Raw genomic sequence first — 24,678 nt, 5'->3', positions numbered from 1 at the left:
CTCAAAAGTGCTAAGAACACAGGCCACTAGTTGTGTCTGGGAGTGGGATGTTGCCCCAAACTGGAAAAGGAATTTTCTAAAGTCAAGAAAGTCAGAACCTGTTCCTAAATCTACCACTGAGTAGCTGTGACCTTAGATAAGTAGCTTTATGGTTCTGGGTCTCAGAAGCATATCTGTTCAATGGAATACCAGTTCTGCCAACCCTTGAAGGTTCCTAAAGAAGAAAGAGAATCCAACGAAGTCATAATATTTGTAAGGCAGCTCACTGATGCAGTGGATAGAGTGCCGGGACTGAAGTCAGGAAGATGTGAGTCTTCCCAAGTTCAAGTCTGGCCTCAGACCACTTCCTAGGTATGTGTTTGACCCTGCACAAATCACTTAATCCTATTTGCCTCAGTTTGCTCACCTGTAAAATGTTGGAGAAGGAAATGGCAAACTACTCTAGTATTTTTGCCAAGAAAACCCCAAATGCGTTCATGAAGAGTCAGACATGACAGACACAACTGAACAACTATCATCTTCAAAATGAGACTGGGTTAGATAGATGATCTCACAGTTTCTATCCTCAATATTCTATGAGCCAAGGATTTTAGACTGTAAAAAAAATGAGAGATTTTAGTAATCAAAATATTATCATTTTTAAATTGGACTTAAAATTTTTTCTTTAGGAAGCTGTAAGTAGGAGGGTTGAGGAAGGTCATGGAAGTCACAAAATATTAGAGCTGAAAAGGTCCTCTGAGTGTGTTTAGACCAAAACTTCCCTTTACAAAGGAGGAAACTGAGGCTAGAGACAGGAGGAAAATGATAGAGGAGATGGTATAACCAGGACTGGAAGGGACCTTGAAATTAGGCCATCTAATCCCAGTTCCTTCATTTTACAGAACAGGAAGCTTGAGTATGCCTTGAGTTACATAGAGACCTAGTATAATCTTAAATACGTTGCACCTATCCTGGATTTGGGGTCAGTGGACCTGAAATAAAATCCCAGGTCTGCTACTTGTCATTTATAAAAATTTGGGCAAATCACTTCACTTGTCTGGGCCTCAATTTTGGACTAGATGATCTCTATGACCTCTTCTATCTTTACACCCATGAGCCTATGCTCTTAAGAGGTGGGAACAGAGATGGGATCTTCTGATTCCCAATTCATCACTCGTAGAGTGCTAACTAAGCCTCTCCATCAGCGAATCTGTGACAGTGGACATGTGAAGGCTCAGCTGATTCTCCTCAGGGGTTGGCTGTCCCAGGAATGGAAATACCATTTAAGGCAGTGGGGAAGGGCTATTGGATGAGGGAGGGAGACATAGTTCTGTTTGAGATGGAATAAGAAGGGATAACTTGGGTGAAGATCATGGGGCTGGGGAATGTTCATATAGCTTGAAAGAGGAGACGTACAGGAGGCGTATGTTTTGTGGAACAAAAAGAAGTGAAAAAGGCCCATTTCCCCAAATTCAGATGAGGCAGCTACAGTTCATGCAAATGAAGAGGACAGAAGAGGGGCGCCCAAGGGGCCCAGCCAGCCTTAGCTAATATTTATTTGATCTGGGGCTCCTGCCCCCAGAGATGCTGCCTCATGTCACATTCATTTATCATTCTCTTAGAATCTTCCCCCCAGTTCCCCAAGTAATTAACCTATGAGCCTCCTTTTTTCTCTCTGTCAGTCCCTCTTGTCTTCCTCACAGGTATTTACTCAAAGGCCCAAATGTAGAAACCAGCCTATTTGCAAACTAGTGACCAAGGCTAGTCAGAGGGCAGGAACAGGTTTGCTTCTTAATTAAAATGATAATTATTTAAGCATTAATTAAGCACATGTATTACTGATTTTAAAGATAGTAAGCTAAAACATAGTTTTTAAAAAGCCAAAATTTCCTGAGTTAAGAGCAGGGACTAAGCCAAAGCATGAGTCAAAACCCAGAAAGAGCCACACTAATTTGCTTAACCTCAGACTAAAATGAGATGTTGACTTAAAAAAAGAAAAAAGAAAAAACCTAGACTGCTAAGTCTGCCACTCCCTAACTACTCAGCGAACCAGTTCAAAACTAAAGAAAACCTATGTTTCTGAACACTACTGAACAGGAACAAAAACCCAGCATCCATCACATTTAATTCACTTCAAATCCGAACACAAAGTCCTGGTTAAAATACAATAAAATAATTTCTTAAAAGGAATGTTAATCAGATTTTTGTTAAAAATTTAACATTTTATTTAGTCAGATTTTTTAAAAAAAGTGACAGTTCTTATTAACTGTTCTTCAGCTCATCTTTTTTTATAGAATTTTATTATGTTAGAAGTGGGAGACACCCATAGACATCATCCGGTCTATAGACAGGAAACTGAGGTCCAAACAGCAAAAGTGTATTCATCCAAGATCCCAACACAGCCAGTACATGGAAAATCTGGTACTCAGGCACAGCCCTACTTTAAGGACAGAGTCCTTCCATTGACAACTAATTGATATGTTTAAAAAATTAACCTTATGTTTTTAAACTCAAATGAGGCCATACTTCAGAAGATCCTGTGTGCCAACATGCACATAAGTCATTTTTCTGGGCATGGAACAGACAGTACATTCATCATTTAATCCTGTCCCTGCTCCCTGTTAGCTGTGACACCTTGGACAAGTGATGGCATTTCTCTGGCCCTCCTTGTAAAAGAAAGGGGCTGACCTAGATGATTTCTAAGACAATCTTCCAGCTTTAAAACTTATAATCCTATAACGTATTTATACTTTGCAAATATTTATGAATTGCCAAATCCTCTCCAGTTGGGAATGACTCCACCTATGTTTTTTAAGTATTAGGTTGTTTTTGACTTAGTTGCTGTCCAATCATAATGTTAGTGACCATTTTGCTGGGAAGGTATTTCAACATTTTCCCTTTTTTGAGTAGATTTACTTCCCTCTTAGCTTGACCAGTGGTGAATCTCAAATTCCAAACATGCTCTGAAACCTGTTTGACTCATTTTGAGATGATAAAAAACTCATAGCAGCTACAAATGGCCTTCTTCTCTTCCCCTATGTCTGGAGTGAAAAGCTCACTTATTTCCTTTTCTTTAGATATCTCTGTTTTCTAAAAAGCCTGGCGTTGAAGTTACCGTTTGCTCGGCGGTCAGCTCTGACTGAGCACCCTACTAGGTTTAAAGTCCTGAGTTGAGCAATCAGAGGGATACAGAAATGAATAAGATAGAACAAGGAAGGACCAGCAGCATGAACTCTTCAGAGTCAGACACCCTCTGTTAGGATCCTGTAAGTCTCAGTTCTCTTATCAGTAAAAATGGGAAGGAAGGAAACAAGCATTTATGAAGTGACTACTACATACTGGGGGCCACCTCCAGTCGTCCTGATCTATACCTGGCCACTGGACTCAGGTGCCTCTGGAGGAGAAAGTGAGGCTGGTAACTCTGCACAGACCTCCCTCACTTAAATCCAATTCACTTGCAAGTCATGACATCACCTTCCTGATGTCATGGTCCTCTTTGAAAGCAAAGAGCAAACGATAACTGCTATGTGCCAGGCACTATACTAAGTACTTTATAAATATCTCATTTGATTGTTACAACAACCTTGGGAGGTAGGTGCTATTATGACCTTCATTTTACAGTTGAGGAAACTGAGGCAAACAGATGTTAAGGGACTTGCCCAAGGTTACATAGCTAGTAGGTATCTGGGGCCAGATCTGAACTCAGGTCTTCCTAGCCCCAGTGCCTAGAATATGTGAATAGGAGACTAGAATCATATGTAGACTTGGAGTTGAAAGGGACCCCAGAGGCCCTAATCCAATTCTGCCATTTTATAGATGAGGAAGCTGAGAGCTGGTGAAGTTAAATGACTTGCCCAAAGTCACTCAGAGTTATATTTAAGCTTAGGATCCCTGACTCCAGAGGCAGTACTCTTTCCACTGGGCCATGCTGATAAGCCTAGAAGGGTAGGATGGATTCAGTAGACAGTGGAGTGAGCAAGAGAATGATGGGACCAGATATGTTGATTACAAAGATATCTCTATCAAGAGTGGACAGGAGAGATTGGAAGAGGGAAGGAGGGGGACTGATTGGAAGGCTTTTGATGAGGAGTCACTCAGAAAAGAGGAGAGAGACACAAGAGATGGAGGAAGCAAAATTACTAGGTCTTGGAAACCAGTTCATGGGGTAGGGGAGGGAGGGGAAGAGGGAGGAGTTAAAGATGACTCTGAGGTTCCTTATCTTGGTGACTGAGAGGATGGTGATGCCACTAGAAGATATGGGGAAGTCAGGAGGAGGAGCTGGTGTCACAGGAAGAAGGAAATGGTTGATATATTCTGTTTTGGTCATGATAAGTTTGAACTCCTCTAGGTCAGATTTTCCCCTTGTTGCTGTCCCACTTAGCCTCTCAATCCTTGCCCTATTTTCAGTTGAAAAGAAGTTTTACTCAGTACAGATCTGACCTGATTCTCAAAACTTGCCAGCCTGTTAAAAAATACATGATCACACAACAACAACACAGATTAGAGTTTTGGACTACCTGTTCTTTTCAAAGGAAAAGGGAAATGAGGCACCCCTTTATCAGCAAGGTGCCTTGGAGTCCTGGAGAGAATTATATTTGTAAAGAGTCTGTAGTCTGGCCACTTTGACCATAAGGAACACACATCATTGCCTAGTTAAACACACCTAATGAAACAAACACACTCATTTGCATGAGCTGGATGGAGGAAGGTTGACTAAATGTTAAAAAGATGGATGCCTATTTCCAGGTCCAGGAGAAAATAAAAAGCTACTCTTACTCTTTTCTAGCAGTGGTAAAACTTAGCTCTTGACCAACATTCTTACCTTTCTGTATTCATAAAGACTCTCTGATGCAACAGAATTATAGAATGCCAGGGCTCTCCTCATTTCTCTCTGAGACAATTTCCATTGATACTATAAATCTTTGAAGACAGAGCTCTCCCTCCTTCATGCTTCCTCCTCCCAGAATCCAAATCTTTTCCTCTACTGATTGTTATATGGCACAGAAAGTCTTCAGGGAAAGGCTGGGTGATCACTTGCATTGGTCTCTTTTTTTAATAGGTTGTGTGGTAGAGTGGAAAGAGCATTAGATTTGGAGTCTGTTATAGAGGGGAGTCTTTATCAGGTATTAGTTGGACTAGACAGCTGTGGAAGTCCCTTCCAACTCTGAAATGTTATTCCATATACATTTTTTATGTTGCTCTTGGCTCCTGTTGTTAAAACAATTTAAGATGGAGATTTAAATTTAACAAAACGTATCACTCCCCTGCCAATGGGATCCATGTAGCTACTGTTGTGTGAGAGTATACTCAGTTAATACTAGTTAATTTTTGTCTTTTTGAGACATTTCACTCAAGCTAGAAGTGTAGCTGCCACTCAAGAGTTCAATCCCTTGGCTGATTGGCACAAGAGCTTCACCTGCTCCATTCCTGACTTCACTGAGTTTGCCCTTCTCTAGGCAGCCTGATGATTCCTGCTCTTAGGGGCTCACCAATATAGGTGTTGATGCTTCAATGGATTTAGCCCTACTGTGGCTCAGAACTCCTGAGCTCAAGAGATGCACCAGTTTTAGCCTCCCCAAGTATCAGGAATTTACAGTTATGTTCCACTATAACCCAGCAATTCTCAGCACATAGCCTGACACATAGTAGGTGCTTAGTAAATATTGATTGATTGATTACATGTTTTGATTATTTGCTTATTTGAACTGAATGGCGGCAAGAGGACCATGAATGAAGTGGGTTAGAAAGATGTGCTAACTACTAGAAAGGTTAGCAAGGGATTCTGGTGGGTAAATAGATTCTTGAAAAGGATGACCATCTGGAATTTTCACTTTTCCCTTGACCTCTAGGACTAAATGATTTCCTGTTGCGATTAATTAGTGATTTCTAGGAGAGGTCAAGCAGAACCTTTGAAGTCACACGCTAGAAGTGCCAGAGACAGCTGCAACTTCCCTTTGCCTAACAAGGGTTAAGAAACCAGTCCTCTCCAAACTTCTGAGAAATCTTTTCATCTTTCCAGGAAATAGCTTCTTCCCTATTTACAAATGGAAACACTTAAGGCGTGTTAACTTACACGCTTTCTATTTGCTTATATTCTTTCTTCTCAGTTAGACTGTATGCTCCCTTTGGGACTTTCTCCAGAGCCCTCCTATATCTCCCACAATGCCTATCATGGCATGGTCATACATCTCATCTGTTATAACCTTTTAGAGTTCAGCATCAATTTATGGAATGAACTATTTGGCTCAATAATCCATCAATTTAACAGATGTTTACTGAATTCTTTCTATATGCAAGGCGTGGATACGGAGAATAATAAAGTCCTCATGGAGATTATTTCATACAACATGATAAAGTTATTTCATACAACATGATAAAGCACTAACACAAATAACAGAATTCAGAACATGAATCCATAATGAGAGGTACAAAGTATTTGGAGGGCTTAGAAATACAAGTGGTCACTGTTACTCCCAGAAATTTACCAGCTCAAGCTCCCCACCAGCTGGGCTTGTAACTGTGTGATCTTTAGAGAAAATACTCTCTTAATTGAAATCTTAAATGTTCAAAATGATGGCGACAGGTCAAGGAAGTTTGAAAGATGCTTAGTAGCTCTTTCATATTGCTGTTGATCTAGAGTGATCTGTGAAGAAAAAAGCAACACTAAAATATTTTCTCTCCCAGCATTATTCAAATGAACAGAATACTTTCCCCTAATAGAATGCTTAGAATAAGTTGGTCATTTTCATATCTTTAGAAGATCCCTTTTTGTTTGTTTGGAGTAAGACAGAATGTCTTTTCTCTGGCTCATTCTGTAAAGACAGGACTTTACCAGAGTTAAGATGAAGAAACAAGGCTCAGAGATATCCAGAGACCTGCCTCAGGTCACACAGCATGTTGGGGGATGACAGGGATCAAAACCCCCAGACCATAGACCTTTCAACAGACAATCCTTCAAATAACCTGAAGCCAGTTATCATGTTGAAGTGCAATAAAAAGAATACTGGATTTGAAGTCAGAGACCAATTAAGACACTTAATGCCTGGGATTTGGACACTCTGCTTCTATTAACGATGGCTAAGATGGTGTTTTAGGTGCTTTTGGCTGCCGAATCACACTGTTTACTCATACTGAGTTGGTTGTGGGCTATGGAAAACACCAATTTATTTTTCATTTGAACTACTGTTAAGCGAGGAGAGGTATTTATGGAAGTTATTTAGGGCAAAGTCCCCAAACAGTTGACACTGATGAGCTCCATCATGGACATAGGTTACTGCTTTTTAGAATCTAATTGCAGGACTTCACCTCTGGCCTCACCAAATTTCATCTTTTTAGTTTTGGCTTTGTCTACGAGCCAGCAAGACTTTCTCGGATTTTGATTTTGTCATCCGACAGATGAGTTTCCACCTCAGCTTTGTGCCACCTAAAATTTGATAATTGTTCTTTGAATGTTTTTATTCAAGTCATTATCAGTCAACAAACATTATATATCTAGTATGTGCCAGATACTGGACTGAAGTCTGGGGATATAAAAAGGAAAAAAGAAATAAAAACCCAATCTATCCTTTCCCCCATCAGACAACATGCAAACTACTATGTTCATATGAGACAGAGACAGACTTACCTGAGGATAATGTCAGAAGGGACTAAGATTAAGAAGGATTTAAAACAAAAGGCTCCTTGCAGACAGTGGGCTTGAAAGAAGTCAGGAAAGCTAGGAGAGAGAGATGATGAAGGAGAGAGCTACAGATAGTGGGCAGAGCCAGTGAAAATGCCCAGTTGGGAGATGGAAAGTTATGTTCAAAGGACAGATAATTAAACGTTGGACAGAACAAAGTCTAGGACAGAGTACTGCAACAGACCAGATTACAGAAGCAAAGGCTATTAGAGCTCAAGAGAGAACTTAGAAATCATCTGCTTTGAGTCATTTTCTAGATAAGGAAAATGAGGTGTAGATGGAGAGTGGCTTGCTTGCTGCTCCATATAGAGTTAGCAGCAAAGACCCAATTAGACCAATGCTCCAAGTCTAGGATGATTTCTAGTATCCTTCATAAATTTCCCCCTTGGTTCAATAACTGGCCATTGACTTTCCTTATCAATGCTGATCAGTAGTCGGAGTAGCTGCCAAGGAATGCTCAGGTACCTGCATGTTCGCTGACATTCTTACAATAATGTGATGGTTGAATTCTTGCAACTGAACATTTACTATTCTTTTTTTTTCAGCAAAAATAATATTTTAAGTTCTCATCTTTCCAACATTGCCTGCTCTTGTTCTGTTTTTCTTTTGCTCAAGTTTATAGATGACCCCTTTTCTCTTTCAGATCAGGGAGTAGCTGACTGATTCATCATTGTAAGCCATGACAGCAATCATACTGTGGATGACTTTGAGTCATAGGGCACAGCATCTCCCAACTGTATTCATTCTCTCTAGCTGTCCCCCATACCTGGAAGGCTCTTCCTTCTCATTTCTGCCTCCTGACTTCCCTGGAGTTCCAGGTAAAATCCCACCTTGTACAGGAAACCTTTCCTGATATCTCTTGTTTCCAGTGCCTTCTTCCCATTAATTATTTCTGATTTATCCTATCTATACTTTGTAGGTACAGAGTTGTTTGCATATTTTCTCCCCCATTAGTCTGTGAGCTCCTTAAGAGCAGGGACTATCTTTTACTTAGTTTTTTGTATCCCTAGCACTCAATCCAGTGCCTGGCACATAGGGGGCACTTTGTAAATTTTCACTGAATGTTTTTATTCACTGACTGACAGCAGATAGAGAAGGAATAGGTTATAACTTGAGGAATTACAGAGAACTTCATTGAAGAAACATATGAACAAAAAAAAGAAGACAGTTGGTCACATGGTGGAAATGAGGGAGAACAGGAGGAAAGCCCATGTGTTCTGCAGAGATTCCTGGAGATGTCAGTGAAGATGAAGAAGACCCTCAGCACACTGGATGGACTCTCTCTAACAAACTTATGGGAGGACACAGAGAGAAGTCAAACAGAATCACCAGTCTTGAATGAGGTACGATAAGCATCACTGGAGGGAATATCCACAGGCATAAGGTCACAAATTGATTTGACTATTTTGAGTGATCATAATGGCTTATTTTGGGGGAGGGGTTATATGCTACAAAGCACTTTCAAATTGCTTAGTCTTTCTAAGCCTTGGCTTCCTCATCTGTAAAATAGGTATAGAACTCAATACTCTCTTGGTCCTTTTCAGCTCTAATATCCTAAAACTTGACAATTTCACTCAACAAAGCAACACTTTGCTGTTGATAAGGATGCATGAATCAGCATCTTTCAGGTACTCTCATCCAATTCACTATGAATCCACCTAAATGCATTGTCTTCCATTAGCTCCTTGAAGGCAGGGACAGTTTTTCTTTATGTATTTGTTATCCCAGCATCTAATACAAAGTCTTACCCAAGGTAAATGATTTAGAATTGAATAGACTCCAGTCCACATCATTCTCTCTTGTCTCAGAGATATCATCAAAGACTTTGTGAAGAACATCAGTGAAATCCAGATACATCCTATTTAATAATGCTCCCCTCATCTATCAGCTTGATAAGGAAACGAGAAACTCACATCGGAAACTGGAGCTAAAGCCTGAGGAAAATTTGTAAGGATAGAAGAAGTGTCTTTAAAAATGTTTGCATTTGAAAGCATATGACTGCCTCCCTCAGTCCAGACTGGCCAGTGGTAGCAATGCTAGGTGGAGGTCATGTTGGTGAAGGGAGTAAGAATGAAAAGTTGCCTGCTTATAGTTCCTTAAGAATTATGGAACACTTTCCTCATCACACATGTGATACAAGGGTAGTACAAGTACTATCCCCATTTTAGAACTGAGGAAACTGAGGCTCCAAGTCAGATTAATAATTAAGAGCTGACTCTAAGCCAGGTCTCCTGACTCCAAGGCCATCCATCATTGTTTCTACCACATCATGGGCATGACCTGCATCTATTTACTTCATGGGATAGAGGAAGAGATGGATGGATGGATGGATGGATGGATGGATAGATGGATGGATGGATGCATCCCCAACTTTGTGCTTGGTCTTTCCACCAGCCTTCCAACAAGGCTCATGCCTGTCATTTCATGAGAAAGTTACCATCTTGTCCCCATGGATACAAAAAGAAAATACAGTTCCTGCCCTCAAGGAGTCCACAATCTAATAGGGAAAGAAAAGGTTATAACTTGAGGAATTGCAGAGAATTGGGATAAAGAATTCACTGAAGAAACATATGAACAAACAAAGAAGACAGCTGGTCAGGTGACGAAAACCAATAACTCTCATTACCCAGAGGAAAATGAACTGTATGGAACATCCTGGACCCCTGAGAATAAACAGTAGTTTCTAATGAACTTGACCAAGAGTGTTTTCTATTCCTTCTCCACGACATGATTAACTAAAGGTAGTGGTCCTTGTGATATCACATAGGCTTTGGAGTCAAAGGTACTGAGTTCAAATCTTACCTCTATCATCTCCTCTCCTGAGTAACTTTGGGTAAGTTCCTTTACCTCTCAGTGACTCAGGCCCTTCCTCAGTAAGATGAGGGGGTTGGTCTTCACAACCTATCCTTAAGTCCCTTCCAACTCCAGACCTATGATCATATGATCCCATGACTAGGGCGTTTCTGAGTTTCTGACAGCTCACCACACAATTCATGTTACTTCTTCACTTTATTCCCTTACTCCCCCCCCCACATATTTACACATATATTTCACACTTATATTTCACACATATTTTCACACATATTTCACACATACTTATACGCTTCTATTTCACGCTTCTATTTACACATTCACATTTCACACTTCTATTTGCTTTGTTCTATGTTACCTTGTTCCCCTGATCTAAACCCCTAGGACAGGTGGCTGCTTGGTACAGGCCAAACTGCCTGGTTCAGCCTGGGTCTGGGAAAACATATACAGAACCTAGGAAAGGTGACCGATGTCAGCATTTTGAGCCTCCATTTTATCTATCTATCTATCTATCTATCTATCTATCTATCTATCTATCTAATATAGTCACATATTTATATACACACATACATACATATACATATATATATATGTATATATACATACACACACATATCATTGCCAAAAGAATCCTATTTGGATCACAGACTTAGAATTGAAAGGGACCTTTAGGATCATGGACTTAAATCAGAAAAGAGCTTCAAAGATCATAGTCCAATCCCTTTATTTTTTTAAATGAAGAGGCTCAGAGGGTAAGGATCACCCAAGATCACATCAGTATTTAGTCTAGCTCCCTTATTTTACAGATGAGGAAACTGAGACCCAGAGAAGAAGAAAAGTGACTTGCTCAGAGTCAGACAGGCAGTAAGTGGCAAGGCTGGGGTTCATGCTCAGGCCCTCTGACCCTAGATCCAAATTTCTAGTCTATGGTACCATATAGAGCTTCACATTCCCCTACTGCCACTCTATCACCCTTTACCCCCAATTCAACCAAAAGTCTCTAAGGGAGAATAGGCAGGTGCTGAATATGAATGCCCAAAATGCATCGGAAGGGACCCGAGCAACAGCAAAGTGTGCAGTGGGACCATACCAAACTCCTGGATGCCACCCTCAGTGCCACAAACCAACCCTGTGTTTCTCCCCTCCCTGGGAGGGAAGGAGGTACATTTGAAGTATTTTAGTCCCTCCACAAGGGTCTGGCAGTTTAATTATAACAAGAGATAATGAATTTCCTTCTAGCTGCAGGCTCATAGTGCATTAAGCACAGACGCCTCACATCATTTCACTTATAGCAGATGCTGAGGAAAAACGAATGAGATGCAAATAGCCTACCTATGGCTCAGCTAATACCTGGGAGTGGGGGAAGAAGGAGGGAGGAAGCGGGATTGCAGACAGGCAACCACCAAGAAAGGCTTGGCCTTCAGCCACCCAAGACTGTAAAAAGAAGCAGATGGCAAATTCAAAAAACACATCCCCTCCCCCCCCCCCCAAGCCTTTCTGATGTGCTAGCTGGTCATCATAAATTTACGGCCACAATGGGAAACAGTAGCTTGCCAGTGATGCTTCATCTTAAACACCACATCATTCATCAGTCATTAGACACCATGAACAATTTGTTGATTCTAGATCTAGATTCTTCTGCTGGTAGAAAGGACATTCTGACTGGGGAGGGAAACAGATGGGTAGCCCCGAGTACTCACGTTTTTCTGGAGCGGCCAAAAGAAACCTTAAGGAGGTCCCGTCCAAAAACCACAGAAGGACCAGGCTTGCCCGCCCATCCACACCCTGTGTCAGCCCAAGCTCAGCAGCTACCAGATCTAGAATCTAACTTCCTTCTTAGTACGGGTCCGGAAAACCATTCTACATGCCCACGTGGTAAGGACATAGACTCGCCTTCTAAGCCAATCCCTGGTGTCCCACCCTCTGGCTTGGCCCCTAGGGATTCCTCCTGCCTAGATCTGCTCAGGGATGCAGAACAGTCCAACTCCTTCCCTGTTCCAGTAGCCAACTCCTCAAAGACAATGACTTTACCAGGTGGCTCCACACCACACCCTCCTAAAAAAGTCTCTTGGTCAATAAGTTATACAGCTGCCTCTGTGAAACTCTGCTCCTGCTGGCTGCTCAGGTTTCTAAGCTTCTAGGGTTTCTCTGCGATCCTTAATGTCCTGTGTCTTGAAAGAGCCGACCTCAAGTGGAACGTTTGGCCCAGATGCAAATGGTGGCCTCATAGTGCCTTTAGTCTGCCTCACCCCTCAGGAACTGAGATCCCTGCCTGAGCCTGAGGACAAAAGGCAAAACCCAACAGGTGGTTGGCTCCCCCAGCGCACCTTGCTCCATTTATTCTAAAAGAGGTTTAGGGCTGAATGAGGGCACTGGAGGGAGGTGGAGGCTGTACCCTGAGGCCCCCCCCCCCCCCGCCATAGGCTCCCCTGCCAGGCTCCAGCCTCTCTTTGTCTGAAACCTGTGTCAGGTGACTCTTGGCAGTAGGATGGAGAGATGGGGAACAAGGGCTAGGCTGGTGATTCTGGGTATTGCTCCTAATGGTGGAGGTGGGGTGGGGGGGAGTAAAGGTGAGACAAGTAGTATGAGTCTGCTATCATGGTCTTCTTTGTCTCCCTGTATCTGCCTATCACCCCAAGACCCTATCTCCTTGCCCCAAACCATAGATCCTTTTTTTTCCTCCACCCCCATCTTTGGCATCTCCATCACAAATGGAAATGGGAAGCAGTGACATGTGCATGCTGATATCATCACTTCCCCATTGAGCTTCTCTGGTTTAGCAATCCCTCCTCCCCCACCTTGCATTTCAACAGGTTTGTTGCTTGGCTTTAAGCCCCAAAGTTTCTCACTCCCTAATCTGTGGCATTTCACTGAAGTTAACAGAGCAAGTTATAGAACAAGAACCTCACCAAGTTGCTCTCCAATTCACAAACTCTGGCCATTTATATAACCACACCTTTTCCCAATGTCTCCCCCAGGGTTCAGACTACCCAATATTCCACTGTTAGTAAACTTGAACTTGGAGAAACCAAGGGACTCCTCCTATTAGACAGGATTTAGATGAGGGTGAAGCCCTGAAGATTCTGACCCCTTTTGTCTTGCAGGTAGATCTGGTGGGCTCTAGGATAAGTGTGGTTAGAAAGCCACAACAGCTCTCCATTGAGGATGTGAATAAATAGCAGCCCTACTCCTTGCCATGTGTCTGGATCAGTGACATAAGGTAACTAGCCCATGAACCAGAGATGGGCATGGAGGCCAGAACACACAAAGGCCAGTGAGGCCACTCACTGGAGGCATATGTCTTGGATACTGACCTGACCTTGACTAGGCCTGAGATAAGGACCTTGTCAGACAGGCTGCTTGAATGAGACACACAGCAGCCCCAAGGGAAGAGCGAAGCCTTTCACTGGGGATGAGACCTCTGGAGAACTTGTGCCTGCTTGCTCTCGGTGAAGCACCTCTAATCAATGCCTCTTGGGGAAACTCTCATTTTCCAAAACAAGAGGCCTCCTCTGATTGCCAGTCAGCTCCAACTATTCATTTGTTCTCAGTGTGCTTGCTGCCTTTCCCAAAATAACGTCAGATTCAGAAAACAATTTAGCTGCCCGACCTCAAAACAAGTCATTTATTTGCAGGATGTTCCTGTCTCTCTCCTAAGACTAGAGAAATGACAGGACAGTAGCAATCACAGAGAGGAGCCTGCTCACAGCACCACAGGATCATGGATTTAGAAATACATCCAACATTCTTGTTTTATGGGAGGAAACTGAGGCACAGAGAACTGGGTTTGCTCTGAGTCATTTGCCTAGTGGAACAACTCAACTCTTGATCCCAAGTCCAGTATACCATCCAAAGGCAAGAAAATGTCCCTTAGGCAGAGAGAACCAGTAGTGAAACAAGTGCTAGATTTGATGTCAGAGGACATGGGCTCAAGCGTGCTTCAGTTACTTACTATCTATGTGATTCTGGGTACTTTATCTCCCTAGGCCTCCATTTCCTCATCTGTACAAGGAAGGGGTTAGACTAGAGGGCTTCTGAGGTTTCTGTGAGCTCTGATTCTATGATCTGATAATCCAGTGCCCTTTAACCTCCCACTGACAATAAGATTATGCCAACTCTTCATTTAATCTTCATCTGAACTCTGAGAACTTTTTTTAATGTTCTGATTACTGTATTTCAAAATACAATACTCAGAACGTTAAAAATAGCTCTCAGTCTTGAATAAGCCTAAATAAACAAACAAATAAATAAATAAATAAATGTTTTCCTTCACAATCTGATATATTCATTTATGCATCTGCATGCATTATTCTGAGAAGGGGACTGCCAAGAAGGCCCAGAACCCCTGCATTTCAGGAAAAACCCTGAAAGTCTCCAATCACCTCTATTTGAATGCAGAGATTCCTGGTCTAATGTGTATAGAGTATGGAATTTAGCTCTTGGCATACCTACTCAAGGGCTGAACTTTGGAGGTTCAGAGGCTCAGCCTAGACCTCCCTATGAGCAGGTGGTTCCCTCTGCCTGGCTGGGCTAGTGTTCATGGCTCCTGGGAGGCCAGCCAGGGCCAGGGCCACCCTGCCATTGATAGCTCCCCTTTGCCCCTTTACTTCTCCACCTGAGGAAGTGACCAGCCACAGAAGAGGGAAGTAGAGAAAGAGAGAAAACCCCAAAGTCATTCCTAGGACAGTTCTTGAACTGACCTTTGAGTGGCAGCAGGCCTTTCTCACCATTCAGACCTTTTTGTTTTTCCAGATGTGAGCAGCAGAGACACTGGATTGACACTGATTCTCCTCTATGCCTCAGAAGTGGAATTTTCAGACGCAAGCTGAAAACTATGCACTGCTCTCTTTTCAACCCTCCAATTTACTCTCTGTGGGCTACAGACCTGCTGACTAAGGCAGCCTGGGATGCCTTTTCCACTTACTAGCTCCAGGCCCGTGACTGTGCACATGGACTGTCCTGTCCTCAAGGGCGAGGACTTCCATGAGGAGTGGTGGGAAGGGTCCCACGGTCTGGGCTGGCCCACGTGGACTGCCCCATGTGGGGAAGTTTCGGAGTTGCGGGGACCACAGCAGCTCAAGCAAGCAGGCTCTTCCAGCAATGCCTTCTGATGTGCCCTCAGCCTGTGCCAGGGAGGCAAGGGGGTAGTTAGGTAGCTGAAGGAGGGTGCCATTAACCAAGCTGAATGACATGCTACTGCCTGTGTTAACCACAGGGGCTTCCTCTATATGTTTAGGGGTGCTAAGTGTAGCCTTGGAATGAATCCGATGCCAATTATGCAAGCCAACATCTGTCTCAACAACTGTTATGCTCACTTAATTTATGACTGCTTCTCCTTTCTAGATGTGGGTCCTGGGCAGTTTTCTGTCCTGGTGGGGGTTGGGGTGGGCATCCAAGATGACATGTTAGGGAGTAGAGAGTTAGCTGATTCTATAGATTTCAAGACAATAAACTTCGAGTTCAAATTCTATAGTGCTACTTACTACTTGTTAGCTTGAGCTAACCACTTAGTTTCCTCACTTGTAAATTTATTTATACAAAGTAGGACTACTTCAGGAGTATGTAGCACTCTTTGTGTCATAGACTCCACTGGCAACCTGGAGAAACCAATGGACTCCTCAGAATCATGTTTTTAAATACATAGGATTGTGAAGGAAACCAGTTATATTGAAATAGTCACCACAATATTTCAAAAACTAACTTCGTGGACCCCAAGTTAAGAACTACAAGACTAGATCATCTCTGAGGTATTTAGTAGCTCCAAGTCCCATGACACCATGATCCCTTCTACTTCCCCAGTCCAATTGAGGAAATAAGTTCCTTTCTGTTTTATACTGGAAAGAACAGAGAGCTGGATTTGGGAGTCTGGGAGACCTCAGTTCAAATCCTGTGTCAGAGACTTACGATCTTTGTGATCCTGGGAAAGTCACTTAACTGCTCTATGCCTCAGTTTCCTTATTTGTAAAATTGGGGGTGGGGAAGGGGTTCAGGCTCCATGGCCTCTAAAATCCCTTCTAGCTCTAAATCTCTAAGTCTGTGACCCTATGAATACTATCTTCAAGACCAGAGGAATCTGAGTTCCAGTCCTAGTAAGGGAAATTCCAATGTAAAATTGGGCATCTCTTCCTGACTCTGTACCTCAGTTTCTTCCTTTGAAAAATGAGGGAATAAGACTTTTTGTCTTTTAATTCTTCCATTTTCATTTAAAAAATAATTTTTAATTTCCCTTTCAACTCTGATATTCTATGAAACTATGGCTGTGTCATCTCCAATCATGGAATGATCCCTCTCAGGGTCAGCCCAAAGAGATTCTGCCTACTGCTCTCCTTCTGGAGTGTGGGACTTTCTAAGAATGTTATTGGTAAAAAATAGTATCCCTTCTCCATTTCCCTTTCCTCCCTGTGCCATCTGGAACCTCCCCAAGGTCTCAGCTCATGGTATTAAGGGTTTCAGTTAGTGTATTCTTGAGGGTGGGGACAGTTTCATTTATGTCTTTGTAACCCAGGGGTCAGGCTCTAGTCTTGCATATAATATACCAGATGTTCGATAAATGCTGGTTTACTTAAATATTTATTTTCCCTCCTTTCTTTCAAAGAGAACCTAGAAAAGTTATCTACACCTGTTGTTTCCACTTCCTCCTTTTCAACCCCTCTGTAATCTGGCTTCTGACCTCATCACTCAATTGAGACCGCTCTCTTTTTCAAAGTTACTAAGGATCTGTCAATTGTCAATTTGGATGGTCTTTTAAAAATTCTTATCCTTCTCGACCCCTGTGCAGCATTTGACACTGTTAACCTCTGTCTCCTTCTGGAAACTCTCTCTTCTTCTGGTCTTCATGACCTTATTCTCTTTGGTTCTCCTGTACTAGTCTGACTGCTCTTTCTCAGTCTTTTTTATTGGTTCATCTTTTATATCACATCCCCTAACTGCGAGTGTACTCCGTGGTTTTGTCCTGGGCTCTTTTGTTTTTTCTGTATATTTTCTTGGTACCTTATGCTTGACATCTCTATCCAGGTGACTACCAAATTCAGCCCTAATCTTTCCCCTGAGATCAGGCATGTTTCCCAATGAATATTTCAAGCCGGATGCCCTAAAGGCAACTTAAACCCAACATGTCTAAAACTGAACTTGCCTTACCCCCCAAACTAACCTTTTCTATTCCTATTAAGGGGTGTAGCCATTCTGAAAGTCACTCAGGTTTACAACCTTGGTGTTACCCATGGCTCTTTCCTTCACTCACCTGGAATAGATGTTGCTAAATCTTGTTTCTACCTCCATGATGTCTATTGCATTTGTCCCCTTTGCTCTACTCCCATCACCTCCACTGTGGTTTGGGCCCTCATCTCCTCTTGCCTAGATGATTGCAAGAGCCCCCTATTTGGTCTTCCTTTCTTAAGTACCTTGCTTTTCCAATCTATCCCACACACGGTTACCAGAATGTTTCCCTTAAAGGGCAGGTATCAACATACTTTCTCCTTACTCAATTGAATCCAATTGTTCCTTATTGATTCCCACTCTAAGGTCAAATACAAACTCATCTGCTTATCTTTTTTGTTGTTGTTCAATCATTTTTCAGTCATGTTTGACACTTGGTGACCCCATTTGGGTCTTCTTGGCAGAGATACTGGAGTGGTTTGCCATTTTCTTCTCTAGTTCATTTGACAGATGAGGAAACTGAGGCAAACTAGGTTAAGGGACTTGCCCAGGTTCATGTAGCTATTAAGTGTCTGAGGCTAGATTTGAACTCAGGATGATGACTCTTCTTGACCCTAGGCTTGGTACTCTATCCACTGTGCCACCTAGCCCTTCAAAGGTGGCCCTGACCTACCTCTTCAAACTTATTACACTTTACCTTCCTGTACCCATATTACCTTTCTTGCTGTCTCTCACAATGAACATTCATCTCCAGTCTCCACGCCTCTGATTCCTGAAGTAGATTCCATCTTTCCCTTTGCCTCTTATAGTCCTTTATTTCCTTCAAAACTCTGCTCAAGTGATACCATGTGCATGAAGCCTTTCCTGATCCTACAGCTGCTGGTGTCTCCTCCCTCCCAATCCTGTACCTTCTATTTATTTTGAATACAGACTTGTATACACATGTTGTTTCTCCTAATTGAATGGGAGCTTCCTCAGGACAAAAACCATTTCATTTTCCTCACTGAATTCTCAACACTTATCCTTGTGTAGGGCATACAGAAGATGCTTAATGAATGTTTCCTGATTTTGTTCAGTTTGCACGATGGATCCAGGAAGACTTGGACTTCTGAAAGGGTCTCCTTGCCTCAGTTAGGGTGAGCCTAAACAGATCCCTATCTTGCTTTCTTTCCTTGGCTCCTTTGAGATGTGATGACTCCTTGGACGGACGGTATTCCTAAACCTTTCAAAGCTAGAAGTTTTAACTTCTCCCATCATCACTGTTCTCATCATCAACCAGAAATGGTGGGAAAAGGCAGTGAGGGAGGAATGAGCGTATGGGAGATGTTTATTCCAATTAGGCAACACAGGATGGCAGGAACCATGATGTTGTTTAAAAAACCAACAATAGGTGTAATCCCCTGTAAGTTTTATTCTGAGACAGGGACTGTAGGCTGATGGAGGAGCTTCCTTGGAGGGGGTGGGATGGGGGAGGGAGTGATGATAGGGTGATAGACACTTCTGTTACAATGCCACCTTTTTCACAAAGCCTTTGATGATCCCCCTTTCAAGTAATCATTTTCCCTCTCAGACTTCACATAATACCATATTCTATCTCCCCAATGCCATTATGTATTATTTTGTATGACAGCTGTCTTCGTATATCATCTATCCCCCTTCTAGACTAGACCATAAGCTCCATAAGGTTTATGGAACATGGTTTATCTAAAATGTCTATTTCCCCCACCATCTTCTGCAGTGCTCTGAGTGCAGAGGATCTTTAATAGATACTTGTTAAATAAATGAGTGAACGGCCTTAAATGAATTCACCTCCCTGAGCTTCAGTTTCCAGTTCCCTTCCAATTCTAACATTCTCAGGTACTAGAATCTTTTGTGAGTCATCTGTAGTCCTTAAGGAATCTTTAGAAGCAGCCCTTGGGTCCTGGGTAAGCACAGGAGCAGATAGTTTGATATAATTGACCTTCCATAGGGAAGTAGGAGATGTGTAGGTTATATTAAAAAAGAGCATGGAGGATGGTTGCCTGGGCACACCATAAGGACTACCCTACTATACAGATTGAGTATAAATGCCATTAAATCTATATCTAGAAAGCAGCCCTACTGACAACAAGGCCAACATCTCTGGTGGGATTTTAAAGTGAGAAATTGGTGCTATCGATCAGCAGCGTGATTTTTTAAATTTAGGACAGCATGGATGGGTGACTTCCCAGCCCCCACAGCCTCTCTGCACATGAATGAGGTCTTGGGCAGCCACACAGCCCACTCACTCATAGTTAGTAAGTAAACAACATTTGAGGTTTGCAGGCAACCAGTCCCCTAAAACCGGAAAAACGAGCCATGAGGAAGATACAGATGCAGCCAGAGGAAAGAACGACCACAAGGTACTGAGGAAGCTTGGCAGCCCTGCCCCCCGTGACCACACTGCCTACTCACAGAGACAGGGAGAGAGAAAAACAGAGACCCAGGGGCCCAGGGAGGCCTTTTCCCACCGTTTTTGGATGATGATGAGAACAGATGCCTGGAATCTCCCATTCTATTGTAAGGGCATTCCACCGCCTCCTGCCAGTGGGGGAAAATCCTCATGCTCTGGGTACTCCAATCCTGGATGTTTCCACGTGCCCAGGCAACTCGAAATATTTTCCCAAGCTAATTTTGTTTCTCATCTCTAGTGTCTTTTAAGAACAGCTCATTAGCCTTGTTCCTCCATGAGACCTTCTCGGGAACTAAGCCAGGATCTCCCTCCAAACAATTCAACTAAATTCAGGCCAGACTCATACAGATAAAAACTAGTAACAATGGTAGCAACAAGATCAACCAGGGCAATATGGATGAGTAAATAAGTAAATAATAAAGGCTAAGTTTGAAAAGCAATTTGGATATTTTATCTCATTGGATTCTCACAATTACTCTGGGAAGAAGGAGCCATTTTACAGATAAGGGTAGCTGAGGCTGAGCAGGGTTAAATGATTTGCATTATAGATACTCTCTGGGACAGGATTCAAACTCAGGTCTTCCCAACTCCAAGCCCAGTGCTTTATCCCCTATGCCATCCACTACCCATACTGGCAGTGAAGACTGGTAAGTGGTACTTGTAGGAACCCAACTAGATGGAGACAATGACTTAGGCAGGGGATTCCTGGAGAGATAGCTCTCTCAATTCTCAGAGCACCTTGGTTCTAGTAAAGAATGTTGTTCAAATGGCATTGAAGGTCAAGTCTAAGTCGCCCCCAGATGGAACCAGCAGGGTTTAAGAGCCCACCCTGGCACAGGAATTAGGGAGGCTGCTTCCAACTCCTTTCCCTGAGCCTGGACATATATATTTACTGAATTCTAATTTTTAATTAATTTTTAATCAGGCAACTAGGTGATGAAGTGAATAGAGTACCAGGCCTGAAGTCAGGAAGACCTGAGTTCAAATCTGGCATCAGACACTTGCTAGCTGTTTGACCCTGGGCAAGCCACTTAACTCTGTTTGCCTCAGTTTCCTCATCTGTAAAATGAGCTGGAGAAGAAGAGTAAACTACTCCAGTATCTTTGTCAAGAAAACCCCAAACAGAGTTATAAAGAATTAGACATGACTGAAAAAAACTGAACAAATGACAATTGTTAATCTGCATACATACTCATGTCTTTTTCCATCTTGTACTTCACTGCACACTTGTCCACACACATGCATGAACCGCACCCCTTCCCCCTCATATCCTCCCCTGCACAAACATCTGTATCCATGTGTGTGCCATACTGTATATCGACTTCACACTGTCCACTGCACACAGACCCACTCAATACACTCACCCCCTCTCCACCCATAATTTCATATTCTCCCCACTGTGTAAGATAACATACCTGTTATGTGGAAATACCATATACATGATGCCAGTCCCCACACCTGATATGCTACTACACACATGCCCACATACTCACACTTCACTGCACAAACACACACTTGAAGACTATGTCTCTCCCCATGTTTCGCCTGTATTGTTCCCAACTCTTCTGCAAATCACTCCCATCCTTCACCAACCCCCTTTCAGCCCCGAACACTCCCTCCCCTCTCCCTTTCTAAGTGGGAAGCCACTAAGCCAGAAGAGACCCCTGTTTCTCCTCAGTCTCCCTCTCTGATCCCTCCACAGCTGCCAGGGCAGCCTTAACGGTCGGATGCTGTCACTTGGAGGCAGCCTCTGATATTTACAATCTTGTGGCTGCCCAGTCCATTTTCCAAAATGTAAGTAGCCAATCCAAGATTCTTTTCACTTCACTTTACCCTCAGCTACAGACAAAAGAAGCCCCGACCAGCTGGCCAGGCAGAGAAATCCCCCAGAGCTTTTTTCCCTACCCCAGGCTGTTAGCCCCTAATAGAAGTCAAGGTTCTGTAGAGACCCTGGGCAGAACTATCACTAGTCCTAGCCGAGAGCCAGCTCACTCTCCTCTGAGCGGTTTGCTCTGGCCAAGTGGGCATCTTTTGGCAGCCCCAGGAGGAGGGAATTAGGGACTCAGTGGCCCTGGGTAGCCCCCTGTACCTGACAGTCCTGACTGAGATGCAGTATTTCCACATTAGATTCCACACAGCACTCCCATCTCCCTTCATGTCTCGAGCATCCAAAGGAGACCAATCCAGCGGTTCCTGGGCCAACAGAGCCACATCCAGGATGTCCTCCAGGCTTCCCCAGAGGCAGCCACCATACACACCAGTTCCCAGTCACCAAACAGTCCTCTGACCTGCCCTGGAACAAACCCTGGCCCGAACTCTCTGTGTTTCTCACTTGTTGAGGGGGAGCCAGCTCTCTAAGCAGAGGTCTCAAGTTACTTCCTTCTTCATGATTTAAAGAAAAAAAAATGTATATAAATAGATGGGTTAAAAAAAAAAAAGTAAATGGTTGTGCCACTTGCTGAACCAATGAAGCTCCCTTAGAGGCTGCTTGGCAGGTTATAAGTCCAAGCAGTATATTCTGAAGGAGGGAGCACTGGTTTGCATGGCCCTGGGAGGAATCTGCCTGGTCCTTGCCTCTCTCCAGGCAGCAGGCGGGCGGACTGCTTCCTTGGCTGCTGGGTCCTGGGCTCTCACTTACTGGGAACAGTAAACCCTGACCAGATACGCCCTAAATCACAGGGCTGTCACAGAATCAACTCCCCACTGTCTGCAAAACTTCTTGCTCGTCTCCTGCAATAAACCCACCAGTGCCAAAGCAGAGGATGAGTCACTTTCCAAAGCCCTCCATGAACCCAGACAGGGGAATGGAGCCGCCACTGTGTGTGTGTGTGTGTGTGTGTGTGTGTGTGTGTGTGTGTGTGTGTGTGTGAGAGAGAGAGAGAGAGAGAGAGAGAGAGAGAGAGAGAGAGAGAGAGTGTATGTGTGAGAGGGTGAGAGTGTGTGTGTGTGTGAGAGAGAGAAAGAGAGAGATAGAGACAGAGACACACACACACACACACACAGAGAGAGAGAGAGAGAGAGAGAGAGAGAGAGAGAGAGAGAGAGAGAGAGAGAGAGTATGTGTGCGTGTGAGAGGGTGAGAGTGTGTGTGTGTGTGAGAGAGAGAAAGAGAGAGATAGAGACAGAGACACACACACACACACACAGAGAGAGAGAGAGAGAGAGAGAGAGAGAGAGAGAGAGAGAGAGAGAGAGAGAGAGAGAGTATGTGTGCGTGTGAGAGGGTGAGAGTGTGTGTGTGTGTGAGAGAGAGAAAGAGAGAGATAGAGACAGAGACACACACACACACACACACACACAGAGAGAGAGAGAGAGAGAGAGAGAGAGAGAGAGAGAGAGTATGTGTGCGTGTGAGAGGGTGAGAGTGTGTGTGTGTGTGAGAGAGAGAAAGAGAGAGATAGAGACAGAGACACAGAGAGAGAGAGAGAGAGAACCCCAGCATCTTTATTTAGTCTTTGCTTAGAAACTTTTCCAAACCTTTATTAAAGGGAAAAAAATTTCTTCTGGAAAAGAAGCTTGGACTGTGTGTCCAGAAAATATATACATATACCCACACCCACTCACACATACCGACACCGCCCAAGCCCTCCTGTGCCTCCCATATAGACCAGCTTGTTTTCGTGCTCTGCAGCACCTCCCCCCAAAGACCTAAACCCCTGTTCTCAGAAAGTAATGGTCTGCTGTTTCTGGTTCGATCTCTGCTGAATTCCTCACCAATGCCATAGGCAACATTGGGGGATAAAGGGTCTTTTTTGCCTGTCCTGGCAGACAGCGTAGGGACTGTGTATCGCAAGGGAGCTTTGAGAATATCCTAGATGAAAAGGGTCAAAGAAACTGGGAATGCTCATGATGAATAATGCCTAGAATTTGTTTATTTTCCCCAAAGGCACACTATTGAGGATTGATGGATTCCAAGGTAGGTAGGTGCCTGGTGCTATGCTTGGCCTCAAGGACTAACTTTAAATCCTGCTTCAAAGATTCAGTAGCTGTGTGACCTTGGGAAAGTCAGCTAACGTCTCTCAGTCTTATTTTCCTCATCTATAAACCAGGGTTCATAGCAGTGCTTACTTCCTGAGAGTATTGAGGATCAAATGAGGTAGCGTATGTAAAGTGCTTTGTACATCTCATACAAACACTAGCTATTATTGTTATGATGTGTCTAGGAGTTCCTATGGGAAAAGGAAACATGTATCACTGCAAGGTTAGGATCATCTAACATTAATTCAGCCTTGCAAATAGGTTTTAGCCCAGTAAGAAGGCCTGCCCTCCCCAACATTTACTACTAATTCTCTCTTCCGTTCCCGTCCCTCTCTACACTTCTTAGTCCCCTCTATTGACCAACAACCTCTTCCCTTGAGTCATGATTCGCTCCACTCTGCCCAGGTAAGGATATCTCTTCGAAGTTCAAGGACCACAGTTGTCCCTATAAGGTGTAGGAGAAGGGAAAAGAAAATCCCAACACCTAACACTTTTTCTTGTGGGGGGGACCCGTCCTGTGATTTCACTGGTAAAGGGAATTCTAGATGAAGAAATCCCATCCATCCATAAAGACAAATAATTCTTCTGTAATTTGTAGTCTTAGGGGTAGCTGGGAGGCAGAGAAGTTAAGTAACTTAGTCAATAT

The 24,678-nt window shown here is 43.3% G+C and overlaps 1 protein-coding gene across 7 annotated transcripts in view; it reads right to left on the bottom strand.

The window, feature by feature from the left end:
• The window catches only part of IQSEC1 (IQ motif and Sec7 domain ArfGEF 1), a 778,715-nt gene that overhangs the window by 185,137 nt on the left and 568,900 nt on the right, over nucleotides 1-24,678 (bottom strand). Inside the window, exon 1 of one of the 7 annotated variants that reach the window (XM_072598262.1) lies at nucleotides 22,144-22,591. The exons of 5 other annotated variants lie outside the window; for them this stretch is intronic. In XM_072598262.1, coding sequence (XP_072454363.1) covers nucleotides 22,144-22,211 — 68 coding nt within the window. In that variant the 5' untranslated portion in view covers nucleotides 22,212-22,591. Of the gene's footprint in view, nucleotides 1-12,168; nucleotides 12,256-22,143; nucleotides 22,592-24,678 lie in introns of those variants that run through there. One more of the 7 variants, XM_072598267.1, reaches the window with a different exon arrangement.

This window comes from Notamacropus eugenii, chromosome 3 (assembly GCF_028372415.1).
Source record: "Notamacropus eugenii isolate mMacEug1 chromosome 3, mMacEug1.pri_v2, whole genome shotgun sequence".
In the NCBI taxonomy this organism is placed as follows: domain Eukaryota; kingdom Metazoa; phylum Chordata; class Mammalia; order Diprotodontia; family Macropodidae; genus Notamacropus; species Notamacropus eugenii.
Note: the sequence above shows the minus strand (reverse complement) of the source record. Positions and strands in the feature narration are given on the sequence as shown.